The following is a 16,158-nucleotide window of genomic DNA, read 5'->3' on the forward strand; positions in this document are numbered from 1 at the left end:
GGTATTGTTACATAGTGAGTAATTGTTCTTTGTGGCAGAAGTCCCGAAAACTGCTTTTATAAAAAAATCAATCACATGGTATGGCGTTATAGATATTAGCGTGGATGAGTGCACTTCCTGCTGACTACACAACATGCCATATAATAAAACATATATTTTTTAGGAGTGGGAAGAGGAGTTGAATCATTTCCTTGATGATCAGGAAAAAGCCGAAGATTATCAAGACAGTGTTAAAAAGCTGTCAGCGCTGTACGGAAAATGGAGAAAAAAATCTCTTGAAAACCTCATGGAAGACAAATGCTCCAGAGAAATTCCTGAATTTCTCAATTCCAAGAGTAAGATATTGACAAGGGATACAGTCAATCCCTCTCTGTGCTGTATAATTTCGACAGGTTTACGGTTTCTTTAAACTCTTTCCACTTGCTCGAAAACACTAATACTTACTTCAGGAACTTGTTGAACTGGTCGTCTTGGTTAGGTAGTTTATAAAGGACACGACTCATGATGTTTTTCACCTTAGACAGAATGACTTCTTCTGTAAGAGTAAAAGTAAAGAACTATTCAGCAGGAACCAATAACCAGTATGTCCATTAAGATGTATTCCCAATGAAGCAATCAAGAATACCTGAGAGTATCATTTTCATCATGTATACTATGGCAAGTATCTTCCAGTTTAAGGCCATTATAACTTTATAAGACCTGTGTTGCTAAATATATGTAAGTTCATTTGCTGAACAATAAAACATTAAACACATTATACCTATTAACCCTACTTTCTATTATTTTGGAAAGTAATAATAAATACCTCTTTTTGTAGCTTGTATATCCTCACATGCTCGTTTTATGGCTGGGGATTGGCTGGACTCATCCTGGAGATCCAACTTCCTCTTTCCTTGTTTTTTTGAAAAAAATTGGATAAAGCAGGTTTATTGTTTTTTTTATAAAATATGAATAAAACTGCATATAATCCATAAGACACTTTGTATCTCACCTTTATCATTTGTTTTGCTGGTGGACGGACAAACCTGAGGATGAACATGAACATTTGACTCTTTGTCCTCTCACAGGGAGTTACAGGCTTGCACACACATCTTTACAATTCACACACACACATACAATTGCATTTCATTTCCCATTCAAAACTCTGTGCAAAATAATATATACTTAAAAAAGGGCTATCAAGTGATCACATTCAGCATTCTTTTAACTGAATGAACAGCACTATGCACACATAGTTCTTCAGTTAAAGGTGACTTTTTCTCAAGACACTTCAAATGTCAATGCGTAAAGGATTGAGTCAAGTTTAATGATAACAAGCATGGTCCATTTAAAGTTTTGATTTCCAGCTTCATCCCATTTACATTCTGAATAAAAGAAATACTCATAGTGGCCATGTAAAATGTTGAACAGACAATGACAATATAAAAAGTGAATTAAACTGCATTCAACTAACTTCAAAAAAAGAATCAGATGTTTCCGGATCTGTTGTGTTTTGTTCCTCCTAGATAGAAAAGAAAATAGTCTCAAATCCATAATAGTAAAGAACTTTGATAAAATGATGGTAAAGTCAATCAGATATATTATACTCCTTTGTATGTAGATCTCGTACATTTCTTGAGATGAATGAGACCAAACAATAAAAATGCAGACACTACCTTTAACCACCTGAGTCTCTTTTGGAATATTGACTGTCGTCCCACTTTTGGGATCAAGGCAGCAATGTGATGATCTTCCAGACAAAAAAGACTTTCCTTGTCAACTTCGTGATCTGTAAAAAAAAATGTAATTAAGAAATGTCAACCAATTGCAAATATCTGTAGATGTGTATTTTGCATGGAGTAAAAATGTGAGTTGAGCTGTGAAAAATATGTTTTAAAGAGCATTACAGCCTCATAAGGTTGTCTGAACTGAATTCATATTCATATTTTGTTATTTGTTATTTTCAGTCTTGATTTCAGTGCTGCTGAAAAGATACTACATAAAATAAGTCACTCTGAACGTTAATATTTAATAGTTTCCTTTCTGAGTGAAAATGTACAAGTCTTTAAGATTGTTTAAGTATGTCAGGGATATGTCAGAAAATTACTGAGTAACGATGTTGAGGCAGTTTATAGATATTTCAGTATTGGAAGGTCATATCGACTTTGTATAATAGTTTTGCCCAACAAAAACCATGGTAATACTTTACCTTTAAATGTTTGTATCCATTCGCTGAGATTCCATTCAGTTAATATGTTGCAAACATAAGCATCCATGATTAAGAATAGCAACTGGAAAGTAAACAAATAAAACAATTATAATTGTTTTAATCAACACAATAACTACTTGTGAATTTTGATGTTAATAGAAAAAGAAAGGGTTATAGAAAGTGATAATGGCTGCCTAATGAAAGAGTCAATATGAAGCATGTTGGAAATAAATGTCAGAACACAAGGTAAGCAAAAACAAATGTTTTAGCACAAGATCCGCTAAACCAGAGTGTATAATATAAAGTTATGCAACACCCATCATGCCCAATGACTCGAGTCTCTTCAACATACTGGTTTACAGCGATAAGGCACGCATTCAAATCGATGTAGTTTGTTGTTTTGTTTTTCACAGCATCGCCCTTTAGATTTTCGAACGGGCAATAAGAGTCACTCGAACATCTTTCTTTATTTCATTTGTAGCTTTATTATACCAGGAAGTCCCATTGAGATCAATGTGTTTTTTCAAGAGCCCGAGACCAAAGTAGCAACTGAGCAACAACACAAGAAGCCCTAACACATTACAATTAAAATACATCATATTACAATACAATTCATTTAAAAAATACTATGAATCGTTCCAAAGCTTACCCGTAGAGTACAGCCTTTAGATATGCAGCCAAAATCAGGTTAATGGAGTCTCCTGCTCATTATCTCAACAACCGCCCAACAGTGACCAGGAGAACTACATTTACAGTAGTGATGTGTCGGTCGCGAACGAGCCGATTCTTTTGAACGGCTCTTTGGTATGAACGAGGGGAACCGAGTCGTACTTGGTGAGAGCCGTTCTTGTTATCGTTCAATTGTTAGTCCGCACTCACTGCCTGCCAAAATCCACTCGCCTGTTAAAAAGCTTGATTTTGTTCCCCAAACGTATTCTGAGAAGACCCGCCCCTACTCTGATTAGTAGGTTTCAGCAGGAGGAGTGAGATGGGGTGGGTCTTAACGGAATACGCGAGTCTTAACGGAATACGCGAGAGAGAGAAGTCATAACAAGTGGACAAGCTACAGGACAGGTAGACGACGTGTTTTTCGGATGGAAAATGAGCCAAACGCGAAAACGCAGCAGCATTTTGATGCACTTCAACCAAAAAAGCGCACCATTTGTAAAGGCAAAATATCCTTTAAAGCAGGGCCAACAAATGATCTCCATCGCCACTTAAAAACACAGTATATAATATTAAGAGTTGCGTGAATTTCATTCAAGGCAAGGCAACTTTATTTACTTAACACATACGGAGGGTAAATTCAAAGTAGTACATTCACGGACATGAATGACATGGATATGGCGCCACCTTTTGTCGTGTTTACAAAGCAGATTATTGACATTAGGTCTGGCAATACAGTCAATCATTATCCTGGTGATTATTTCACAGACAAACCAAGTAACCTCGCCAAAAAAACCGGCTCTTTTGAACGGCTCTTTGAAAGGAACGGAGCCATAAGATCCGGCTCCCTTCAAAGAGCCATAAATCCCATCACTAATTTACAGTCTCTTGTTTCCTCTCTATGAGGCGCAAAACGTTACTCCTCCCACACTAAGTTAATCATTATACATGTATGCATTTGGGTCTGAAATGTAAAAACCCTTGCCATTATCCTATTCCTGTTAAAGTGGTCCTTTCTCTAATCATGTAGGCATCTTTATGTCAAGTGTTTGTATAATTATTTCCTCTTAAGGGATGATTAAGAAATTCCGAATATGATTGTCACTTTAATTGAACAAACAAGTCACAGAAATCTGAAACATGACACGGGGTCTCTAATCCAAAAAGGCTGGGATCCACTGGTTTGTTAATATGCATCATGAGTGCATGATATGTCTACTGCAGTTGGTATTACAATAATCCACCTGCAATGTAGTGGAGTTGTATAAAGTAAAATAAAAAGGATTGTAACAAAGGTCACCTCTTTATGATTGGCTGTTGGCTTTGGCCTTGTAAATATTGGGTGGCTCGGCTTTTGTATTACCTGCTCTTTAAACAAACAACATAATGGCACTTTGCACTTGAGTAGTGATATTTTCACTTAATTTGCAATATTTGCACAATGCACTTTACACATTTGTATCTATTAAAGTGTATTGTATTCCTGAAGATGGATTACGTAATCATTTAACAGTTTCATCTGGCTTGTGCTGTAGTCGGTATTTGACTCCTCCTGAAAGAGAGTGGAGTCAATAGGCTCCAGCTGTTGCCTAATTCCAAACCCAACCTATACAGCCTCCTACTCCATGAGATAGTTAACTCCAAAAAGTCAGCAAGACAAGTAAAACTCCACTTCAGCAGTTTATTTAAACTTTGGAGATCAGTGATGCCCAACATCAATAAACAGAAGTTGGCTAAACAAAATGTCCCTAAAAGGAAACAGAAGTAAGCTAAATGACAAGTCTCTAACCTGAACTGCTACATCTGAAACAAACAAAAAAAGGCAAACAAAATGGGCGTCTCACTCTTACTATATTGCTTTTAAATATACCCTTTTTAAGGTGACAACAGAAGCGGAATATTTAAATATTGCAAAAATCAGACATTTATCAAATTGATATTGAACACAACACACTTGCCAAATGGCCTGAACAACACCTAATGTTTTGGTGAAGATGTATATTTTAATTAAGTAATTTTGAGGTTTTTTTGAAGAACATAATTTGAAAAGAAATGTATTTTCAAATTATTGAAATTTCACAGAATATCAACACTATAAATAACATATCATACATATAACATATAACAATAACATATATGTTTGGGTTGTAGATACACAATATTGACAAACAGGTTTCCTGACAATCTGAAAAGTTACTATAACTGCTAGCTTCCATGCAGAGCTATGCTTTTGCTTCTGGTACAGCACTTGGCAGGGGAAAAGGAGAAAACGAATGACGAAGAACACCGAGGCGGATTGATGTTAGTCAGGAGAGCATATAACTGCTGACAACACTAATTCAATCAGGAGAGACGGTTTTGATGTAATAATACACATTTATTGCGCAGATGCCCAAATGAATGTAATGTAATTTTGGCGATTAGGCCCCGTTGTGCAGGAAGTATCATTCGGGAAGGTAGAGCCGATCCGATGAAACCCCTCTGGGGGTCTATGCACTGGTGGTGGTGAATGGATAGTTGGGTAGGTCTGAAGAGGAGTGGTTTAGCTTGATCCTCGATTCAGCGGTACGGGAGGTGAAAAGGGGTGGAGGAAGGTTGCGTAGAGTCACCTGAAATGACAGCTGCCAGAGGGGGAAGCGCAGATTTAAAAGGTTTGACAGAGCGTTATGATAGGCTCTTGGGAATAGAGCAAAGGGATTGGTTAAGCTGAAGAGTGACGCCCCCGGTCACTTATTGATAGGACGGAGAGTAATAGCATGAGAATAGAAATACAAGCGTAAAGACGGTCTTCCTGGTTGAACTTGCGCTGAGCTTCATTTGTCAGGAATAGCCACTTGATAGAGAGGCCAGTTAAGGGATGTTTTGTTTAAGATTTAGCTTTCACTAAAAACAAGGTTTTAACGGATGCTTTGTTGCTTCAGAAAATAGAAGTAAATGGTGATACACTTTGGGACCAATCAGTAGGTAGCCTGTTAGTGACATTGAAGAGCATACCTATTATTATTATTATCCATTAATTAAAATAACTGCACACTAGTACTGAACCTGTTTGGCAGGAAGAGCACACGTTTCACATAATTTCACTCAAAAGAAATAGTCAATAACAAGTTTGGAAAATCATTTGATTATCTAACAATAGAAACTGATGTTATCAAAAACCTAGAGCAGATAGATCCTTCAACAAGAACATGAACAATACAAGTGATTTGCATCAGTTTATTGGAGTGTATACCAAATCAAATACATGTATGCATGAAGAATCGGTGTGGATAAAAAAAAAAGTAAGTAACAAGAAACCAGAGAAGCCATCATCTAGATCTTCCTATTTCTCATATATGAATGAAAAACACAAAATACCATTAATTTGCAGTGAGTTTTGTGCTTTAAAATAAGAAAAAACAGGTCAAAATCATTCTTTAAGAAGCCTAGTCTACATCCAAATCAACCAGTAGTGCTGTGATCAATGTTGAGGATTTAATTAATTCATTGAAATGTCAGCCTAAACTAGAATCAGATATAGATCTGCCAATAACTCCTGTTGCCTGAGCTAAGGTAAAAGCCTGTTGTATAAAAAATGCCAAGATTTAAAGTGTTTAGTAAAAGTGTACTGAAAACTGGATTAAAAAGTATTTATGAATGCTTCTGGCCCGTGGCGGGGTTCTAGCTGATTTGGTGCCCTGGGCGGTGCACCTCCCATCGCATTAATTTTACTAATTTCCGTACTACTTTATAAACATTGAAAGTGTTTATTTGATAGAGATAGTTTACCCGCCGCCCCCCTCTCTCTCTCCCCCATATTGAGGCGACCTGAGATCACCCCCGCCCTTCTTTGAGTATGAGAACTTCCCTGCCAGATGCCTGCTGTGATAACCCTTCGACCCTGCAGCAATGGAGAGTCAGGACTCAGAGAGACACGAGGAGAGTTGGAGCTTTGATGTCAAACATTGAATGTTTAATACAAGTATCGGCCGGAGAAATTCACATCACAAGTCAGAGCAGCAAAAGGTTCTGACTGCACAGGTGGGTTGCCATGTCAATTCTGCCCAGTATCTCTCTCGATAGATCATTTAACTAATTTACAGAGAGTTAAACCACATATTGGGGGATGGGGCGTTAACACCTGGAGACATTTAATCACTTATCTGACTCTTAGGCTCTGTGATCGAGAGTTGACCGGTCATAAAACTAAGACTAAGTGCTGGAGCACATTCCTTAAAGCTGGCTTCACACTCAGGCTTGGTCGTAAATGTCAACACACAGAAAAGGTTAAATATCTAGGAGTAAAGACAGAAATATTATTTGACAGCCCTTATCAATATCCGCCACTGCTTCTGGCAGACAACTAAAATGCTGATGCGCACGAAAGCAGGGGTGGGGTGGATGTCGCTATTGACATGGAGATATTACTTGATAGACTGTACAGCATAATAACGTTATCATCAAACTGGTTTTTTGAATATGATTTGTAAATGACTTGAATTAAGGAACCGCTTTATGCTAAAAATAAAAAACACTCAAAGTCAACGGAGATAAGAACTTAAAAACAATTGTTGAGACCCAATCCAGAGGCCTAATGTCTTTTATCCTCGGTATGTTAACAGGCGTCTGCTGTTAGTCTCCACGGATCTACCCTGAATCGCCACCAGAGAGACAAAGAGCGATGTTGTGAAATTGAATATTAATAACAAACACTTATTAACAGTTTGGATCGTCAGGTTCAATAAAACCTACCTGTACACATCATGGACGCACTGCAGCTGCTTGACCCCGTTAATCAATACTGTAATAAAAGCACTGTTAGTATTTTAAGAAAACAAGTCATAATCCAGACAATATGAATAGTTTACATTATGTTTAAATTGAGTTTTACCTAAGAATTGCATCATCATCTGGGCATTCGGTCAGTTCATTGTAGTAGTTATTTACCATCTCAAGCTCCGCACTTACATCTAAAAAAAAACATATTGTTTCAAACAAGTGGATTCATTTAATACACTGATGGAAATGTGTCGACTTTTTAATTACGATCAAATGTACAGTATTTGTTTGTGATTTAGTTTCCTTTACCTGGGATGGAGACACCATCTGTTTTGAGTGACAGCTCGATTGATTCCTGCAACATGCTCTCCAGTTTCTCCAGGATCTCCAACTAAATCAGCATTGTAATATTTATCAATTATCACTGACGTTTTTGGACATGTATGTTTGTGTTGCAGTGTTCCTAGTTGAATTTCCCAACATGTTTAAAGGTCCCCTATTATACTGTTTTTTGTCAATATATTATAGGTCTCAGATATATACAAAATATGTCTCTGAAATGTTTGGCTCCAAATACCAAACAGATCACCCAATGTAGCATCCCACAAACCCCTCTGTTTCAGCTCTGTCTCAAAAGTGCTGATTCTCTGTCTTTTACTTTAGATGAAAATAAGGAGCCACTCCCCACGCCCCTCTGAGAGATATTTGGTTAAAAAGAACACAGAGAGTGAATCTTTTTTCCTGAAACTTTCAGAATCTCTTTACACAGAGGGGACACATATATGTTTAAAAGACATGAAAAAGTGGATTTTGCCTAATAGGTGACCTTTAAGTGAAGAATTATTTCTGTATCATTACTGTATGACGAAATATAAAATGTGACAAACCATCAAGTCTCTCAGCTGTTCCATCATGGCGTCTTTAGCCTGAACAAACATGACCTTCTTTGAACCATGCACGTGCATTTCAATAGTTTCCCTCATGTTTTTCAGCGTGCCTTCTCCTCTAATTTCTTTTGCTCCTACACAAAACAGAAACATGTCGACATAAACATGTTGCAACATAAAAATGTGTAGAAGTGTATTTCTACGTCTGTAATGATCTTCTGTCTTACTGTCATAGCATTCTTTCATGGTCTCCTCGATTGTTGTTGTCAGGCTGCTGTAGATCGTTTTCTTTCGCTCACGGATGAGTTTGTTGAGTTTTGTTTTCATTTTTTCTTCCTTAGAGAGAGAATGTGAAGCAGATATTAACATATTTTAAAAATGAATAAGTTACAAACTATGCTCATCTTTCCCTTTATAGATGTTACCTGGAAAATCAGTACATAATTCAAACTGATAGGACCTGTTCACCAGCAAACAGGTGCTGTTTGATGGTACAATGTATAATATACATAGTACTGGAATATGTTGACTGATCAAAATGTATTATATTTTATAATAATTGCTAACCCACTACAGTCTCCCTGGCTTTACAAACATATCTGATAATGGACTAATGAATAGGATCCTTTACCTCTGTCTTGAGAAATGTCAGCTGCAGTTTGACATTTTCGCACTCCTTATTCATCATCTTCTCCTCTGTGCCAAGTGAAAACACATTGATGACCCCGTTGAATGGTTCCCTGTTTCCTTCATTTCTAAAATATATTAACACAAATAAAAGCTTAAATTCTTAAGGCCTCAACAAGTTTTTCAAAAATGTATTTAAATGTGTTGTACAACACAATTTATCCAACATAGTGTTTTATGTGTTTCAGTCATTTCTTACGGGAAGGTCTTCTTAAATTCCTCGTCAATGCTGTCGGTCAAACATGAAGATAACTTCATATTGATGTTTATTAATTTCCCTTTCTTTGTTTTGTGGATGCCACCATTCTCAACTACACACTTCAATATCTTGTGAAATGCACCACCTTTCTTTGTCTGAAACAAAACAGAATTTTGTAAGAGACATATTCATTTTTAGTGCAAAATTAGTTGTTTTGATTTAATTACAACTTAAATACTTACCGGATAAAGGACTGACTTTAAGACTTTGTCACATGAACCGTTAGATGTTTTAACCCCATCACTGAGGCATTTTTCAAAAGCCTTAAGGGTCTCTTCCATGGGTTCCCTGACTTTATCAAGTTCAAGACTCAGCTTTTCTTCAAGTTCTATGGACACAGCCGTCTTTATGTTAGCCTGAAACTATACACAACACAGTCATTATTTAAAGCAATACAACCATAATACTAGCTGTGATTTTTTTTCAAGCCCTTATAACAACAACAACAACAACTACAAAAAAAATCCTTTAATTACTGTAGTAATGCATCCTCTCTGAAGCAACACAATCAGGTTACGTAATGTAACCTGTTTGTGTTGCTTCAGAGAGGATGCATTACTACAGTAATGTCTTTGACTTTACAATTTTTACACACAATTTTAGTGTATGCAGCTTACTTACTTTCAATGAATGTTATTATTTTCTGTCAATATTAAAGACAGTGAAAGATGTTGTTACTTGATCTTACCCCTTTTCTGCTGCTGGCTCCCTGCATCAGAGAGAGAATCCCGCGAGCTCCAGACACATAGTTTAATGTCTCAGAGTGCCAGTCATTGAGATCTTGCAGGAATTCCTGCAGTTTGGGAATTTCTGTAAAAAAAAAAGTTAATATACAATTAATAATTACATTCTTGAATCTAAGTGTTATACTCAATTAGTATCTCTACACATTCGATGGAGGAGATAAAACCATTTTGTCATCCGGGGTCACTTATGGAGACTTGAATCACCTGTGTCCTCTGGGTCTAGATGTTTCTTTCTCAAGAACTCTTTGGAGCTCACTGTGAAAACCTTGAAACACTCCTCACTGAATTGTTTCTAAAAAAATAAACAAGTTTCAATATAAAAGCAGGTTTGCAGTTTTGGACAATATTTGTGTTTGATTTTCCTTCAATATAACTCACCTTAACCTCTTTTAGTTTGTTGAATTCTGCCATCACTTTTATCTTGGCTTGCTTGTTTTGTTTCAGTATCTGAGCACGAACACCAGCTGCTGACCTATATGAAAAGATTTGTATTTAGAGAATTACATAAACTGTATATACATTCCAGGATATCATGCCTGGACTACTGCAATGGAGTTCTGTTCAGGTTCACCAGCAAAGCCCTGGACAGGCTCCAGTACGTCCAGAACTCTGCAGCCAGACTCCTCACCCGCACTAAGCCCTGGCAACACATTACCCCCACCCTCATCCACCTTCACTGGCTCCTGGTCAAGTCACGCATCCAGTACAAACTCCTCCTGCTAACCTACAAATCTCCCTATGGTTTCTCCTCTTGGCCATCTCCGTCTCAAGCGTCAGTGTCTAAATGGATGGTACATTTAACTGAGTACTTTTGGCATCTTAAACCACTTACTGATCATCTGAATCTTCAAAATGATCAGACTTGGTGCAGATAAAATGAATCTGCTGACACTCGCCACCATTTCCCATGAGGCTGCAGGATTCTTTCAGGATCTCCCAGGATTCTTTTTCAGCAGCTGCTCGATTTATCTCAGCCACAATCCACACAGTAGAACAACTTCCAACAACCTGGAGGGGAACACAACCAATAATAACTGTTACATTGTCAGTGTAACCTTCCACAGTAATCAGAACTTTATGTGGATGAATCACCTTTTTCCACATCTTGTCTCTGCTCTTGTTTCGGTCCCCGTTTCCAGGAAGATCCACAAGTGTGACGTGCTGGAGATGACGATTTTTCGGCACTCTGACAGTAACACACTTCACCAGTGGCCAATACAACCTCTTCAGCTCTTTAGCATCTTCCTCTTTTGACTCACTTCGTGTGTATTTGACAAATTTTGCAGATAATTCTTTAGCCTAAAATAAACAAAAATACAAGAGGCAATGCAAGGTCATTTATTTCACATGAACAAACTTAAAGTTTTAGTTAAAAGATTTAAAAGATTGTGTTAAATAATTATTACAGCTTAACCTTTTTTTAAAAGAGTCAATTTGAAACCCTTATCACTGAAAACACCCAAATCTGAATTCAAGCAAAAAGTAGCAAACCTTAAGTTTATATTTTAGTAATGAGGAACAATTAGGTTGAACATTTTTAACATGATTTAAAATGTAAAGCTGATAGTGCCTTTAAATATCTAGGAGGTTCTTGCAAACAAGTTACTGGTAGACATTTTTTCCCTTTTTATGCATAAAGTAGGTTTACAGAACATGTACATATCGAATTTACGTTCACATTGGGTGTTCTGTCGTGAAACTACACCAACCAAGAGTTTGTTTTATGAGATGATACAAGTTGTAGTCCTACTTACTGTATCACTTGTCAAAATCTTACTCTTGGATTGGAGAAATTCAGGAATTTCTCTGAAATATTTTTTATCCATGAGGTCTTCAGCTGATTTTTTTCTCCATTCTTCTCCATACAACTCTGACAGCTTTTCAACACTGTCTTGATCATCTTCGTCTTCTGCCTTATCTTTGTTATCACCAAGGAAATTAAGCAAGGTCCACAACTCCTCTTTCCACTCCTAAAAAAAAAATGTTGTATTATTATGGCATGTTGTGTAGTCAGTATATATATTTATTTGCAGCATCATCATAAAAGTTGAAATAGCTGTAAGTTAACAAACATATTTAGCTAATTTTACCTCTTTTGTAATGAACTCGATTTCTGCCTCATACTTTGGGTTACGCATGTTAGCCTCCACTTTAATCATCACTGAGGTACATGCACTGATGCTTCCAGAGGGCAAGAGATTCTTCACTCCAATGATGGCATTTATCAGAGAGCTCTTTCCAGCCCCCGTTTTACCAAAGACGCCGACCACCTCCCTCTTGTCTGTCTCCAAATCGTTGATGCTATTTCTGTTGTGCAAGAGTTTGAATATGGGTTATTGATCAAATTAACAAATGTAACAAACACTAAAAGAGTGTGTCAAAATCAAGAAGAAATCCACCTGCATGTACGAACAGCCTACTTCAGACTCATTTTCTGAGTTTAAAAAATGTGGACTTTCACAGATCACAACAGTGTCCTCAGTGCTGTATAATTTTGACAAGTTTACTATGGTCTCTGCTCGAAAACACCAAAACTTACTTCAGGAACTTGTTGAGCTTGTCGTCTTGGTTAGGTAGTTTCTGGTGGACACATCTCATGATGTTTTTCACCTCAGACAGAATGACTTCTTCTGCAAGAGTAAAAGTAAAGAACTATTCAGCAGGAACCAATAACCAGTATATCCATCAAGGTGTATTCTGTTGGGAAAATACTGAACGTACTCTTTCAATATCAGAGTAGCACATGATAATAAAAGCCTAACTGTAACTGTGTATGTAACCGGATGTGATTACATAGATGAAGCTCATGAGACACTGTGTTGAACATACGATAGCTATGTTCCTAAGATTAACATGATGATTCAGCCCCTAGGGAGATGCCATGTTTATTGCTTACGTCGGCCTTAGCTAATCTGAACTAAGCATAGAATAATGCTTTGAACCGGTATCTACAGTATGTATCTTGTGACTGTGATACACCCTCTTGTATAGAAGCATGTGAAGGACACTGTTTGAGGAACTAGTTGTACCATATGCTTATGTGATGACTTCCATTCTTGCAAGGATAATAAATACATGTTGGTCTGCACGATATTGGAAAAAACTGACATTGCAATATTTTTTTCCCCTGCAATATATATTGCAATATAAAAAAAATACAGGGATTGAAGAAAAGACAGTTTTTTTTGTCCGCAAACCATCCTTTCTTGAACTTTAATGCTATACAATTGGTATTTTTGTAACTATATTCAACCAGATGAAGGATTTTAATCACGGACGTGTGGATCTTAAGTTATCAGAGCAACAAGCTGAGCTAGCTCGGTTAGCAGCGCCGAACTGCCCTGGAGAAACACATGAAACTACTTTATTCAGTGTTTTTACTTTTAATCACCCGGTCCGTTTGCTTTGGAGATTTGATTGTGATTGGTGGTTTGCTGTGCATGCAGAGCCTGCATGTCACTCACTCAAGTACCCCTGACATGAGAGCTGCGCAAGTTTTCCTTTTGTAGCAAGCAGCAAAATAATTTGATGTGATTATCGTGCATGCGCATATCGCGATTATCGTCACGACACGATATATATCGTGCAGCCCTAAATACATGTATCCTGATATTGAAGCTCAAGCCGGTGACGAGTGATATTCCCAATGAAGCAATCAAGAATATCTGAAAGTATCATCTTCATCATCTATATACTATGGCAAGTATCTTCCAGTTTAAGGCCATTATAACTTAATAAGATGCGATGAAAGTTCATTTGCTGAACATTAAACACATTAAACACATTAACCCTAGTTTCTAATATTTTGGAAAGTAATATAAATACCTGTGTATGATCCTTGTATATCCTCACGTGGTCGTTTTCTGGCTGGGGATTGCCCTTGGCTGGACTCACCCTGAAGATCCAAACTCCTCTTTCCTGGTTTTTAATTTTTTTGTAAATAACATTTTTATTTGAAAAAATATAAAATGTGTCTCGACATTGTTTACAGTAGATAAAGCAGGTTCATTATTGTTTAAAAAATATCAATAAAACTGCGTATCTCACCTTTATGATTTGCTTTGCTGCTCGACGGACAAACCTGAGGCTGAACATTAACATTTTAATGAAGTATTGCATTTCCCATTCAAAACTCTATGCAAAATTGAATCTTGAAATCAAGTTTTTACAACAATTTAAACTTATCTTCAAATATTGACACATGAAGGATTCAGTCAAGTTCATGATTACAAGCATGGTCAATTTATTAAAGTAATCATTACCTGAGCAAAAACAGCTTCCTCATCAAACTCCCATTTACACTGCAAATAAAAGTGATACTCTTAATTGGCCATATAAATAGTTGAACAGACATTGACAATATAATATGTATGATTGTAATAAATGTCTAAGCTGATACATAAGTGAATTAAACTGCATTCAACTAACTTGAACAGAAGATTCAGATGTTTCCGGATCTGTTGTGTTTTGTTCCTCCTAGTTAGAAAAGAAAATACTCTCAATTAAGTAATGAAATGTTTCGTAAAGGCTATGTCAATGATATATTTGAATCCTTTGTCTTTAGGCATCATTAAAGCTTTTAACAGTGTATCCACATAAAGTGAGATCAATGAGACTATCAGAGTATTTGTGTAACAGTGTATACATTACCAATAACAACTTGAGTCTTTTCTTGAATTTTAGTCTGGTTCCAACAATGGGGATCAACTCAGCAATTGTTTGATCATCCAGTTCATAAAGAGCTTCCTTGTCAATGTGTTGCTCTGTAATAAAAAAACAAAAATAATTAATGGAGGGGGTGGGGGGGGGGAGAGTGACAAATAATAATTGTTCTAATAAGAATGACAGCCTCCGAGCGCATTGCCTGGATTTCTGAGCTGAATTTATAATGGCTTTTGTTGATAATCTGCCAATAAACCACACGATGCTACAGAAAATCATTACTTTGAATGTAATTATGTTTCGATTAACTAAAATGTGCAAGATCTCAAAATGTTCAAAACAATAATCAACAAAAAAATAAATAAATAAAATGATTTTGATGATCAATTTATACGACATAATACAGATAATGGTATAATATCATGGAGATTCAATGCATAATATTTGTATAATATGTTGTATATTTATATTTTTGTCCAACAAAAAGCAAAGTAATACTTTACCTTTAAATGTTTGTATCAATTCGCTGAGATCCCATTGAGTTAATTTGTTGTGAACAAAATCATCCATGATTAAGAATAGCAACTGGAAAGTAAACACAAACTGTTTCAAATCAACCAAAATACATTTCGTGATAGTTATGATCAATACAAATAAAATAAAAACGGGTTATATAAAAAGTGATAATGGCTGCCTAATGAAAGTGTTGATATGAAGCATGTTGGAAATATATGTCAGAGCACAAGATAAGCAAAAATAAATGTTTTAGCACAAGATCCGCTTAAACCAAAGTGTATAATATAAAGTTATGCAACGCCCATCACAGTCAATGACTCGAGACGTATCAACATATTGGTTTACAGCGACAAGGCACGCATTCAAATCGATGTAGTTTGTTGTTTTGTTTTTCACAGCATCGTCCTTTAGATTTTCGAACGGGCAATAAGAGTCACTCGATCATCTTTCTTTATTTCATTTGTAGCTTTATTATACCAGGAAGTCCCGTTGAGATCAATGTGTTTTTTCAAGAGCCCGAGACCAAGGTAGCAACTGAGCAACCACACAAGAAGCCCTAACACATTACAATTAAAATACATCATATTACAAGACAATTAATTTACAAAATACTATGAATCGTTCCAAAGCTTACCCGTAGCGTGACGCCTGACGGTATGCAGCCAAAGTCCGGTTAACGGAGTCTCTCTCTCATTATCTCAATAACCGCAAACAGGAAAACGAAACGTAAATCTCTTGTTTCCTGTAAGAGGCACACAACGTTACTCCTCCCACACTACATTAATCACG

At 36.6% G+C, this 16,158-nt stretch overlaps 2 protein-coding genes across 3 annotated transcripts in view; both read right to left on the minus strand.

The window, feature by feature from the left end:
* Positions 1-3,046, minus strand: part of LOC307014608 (nuclear GTPase SLIP-GC-like) — a 29,935-nt gene extending 26,889 nt beyond the window's left edge. Inside the window, exons 1-7 of the mRNA XM_079642627.1 lie at positions 2,838-3,046; positions 2,189-2,270; positions 1,656-1,768; positions 1,454-1,501; positions 992-1,025; positions 806-892; positions 445-535 (exon numbers count right to left, since the gene is read on the minus strand). Of these exons, the coding sequence (XP_079498753.1) occupies positions 445-535; positions 806-892; positions 992-1,025; positions 1,454-1,501; positions 1,656-1,768; positions 2,189-2,255 (440 nt within the window). The 5' untranslated portion in view covers positions 2,256-2,270; positions 2,838-3,046. The remainder of the gene's footprint in view (positions 1-444; positions 536-805; positions 893-991; positions 1,026-1,453; positions 1,502-1,655; positions 1,769-2,188; positions 2,271-2,837) is intronic.
* Positions 3,047-6,056: 3,010 nt separating this feature from the next.
* On the minus strand, positions 6,057-16,158 carry LOC307014604 (nuclear GTPase SLIP-GC-like). Of its 2 annotated transcripts, none has more exons than XM_079642615.1 (24): positions 16,004-16,158; positions 15,357-15,438; positions 14,842-14,954; positions 14,620-14,667; positions 14,454-14,492; positions 14,239-14,278; positions 14,017-14,109; positions 12,731-12,821; positions 12,282-12,498; positions 11,946-12,161; positions 11,284-11,490; positions 11,024-11,199; positions 10,570-10,663; positions 10,396-10,483; positions 10,134-10,255; positions 9,628-9,801; positions 9,386-9,540; positions 9,131-9,254; positions 8,727-8,835; positions 8,500-8,633; positions 7,922-8,003; positions 7,725-7,803; positions 7,586-7,634; positions 6,057-7,485 (listed from the first exon to the last, which is right to left on the minus strand). In XM_079642615.1, the coding sequence occupies exons 2-23, from the start codon at positions 15,421-15,423 to the stop codon at positions 7,625-7,627; spliced, it is 2,478 nt and encodes an 825-aa protein (XP_079498741.1). In that variant the 5' UTR covers positions 15,424-15,438; positions 16,004-16,158; the 3' UTR covers positions 6,057-7,485; positions 7,586-7,624. The 2 variants fall into 2 exon arrangements, with proteins under 2 accessions (XP_079498741.1, XP_079498740.1); XM_079642614.1 differs by having other exon boundaries at positions 9,628-9,807.

The sequence above is a fragment of the Notothenia rossii genome (genome assembly GCF_949606895.1).
Source record: "Notothenia rossii genome assembly, chromosome: 8".
Classification (NCBI taxonomy): Eukaryota; Metazoa; Chordata; class Actinopteri; order Perciformes; family Nototheniidae; genus Notothenia; species Notothenia rossii.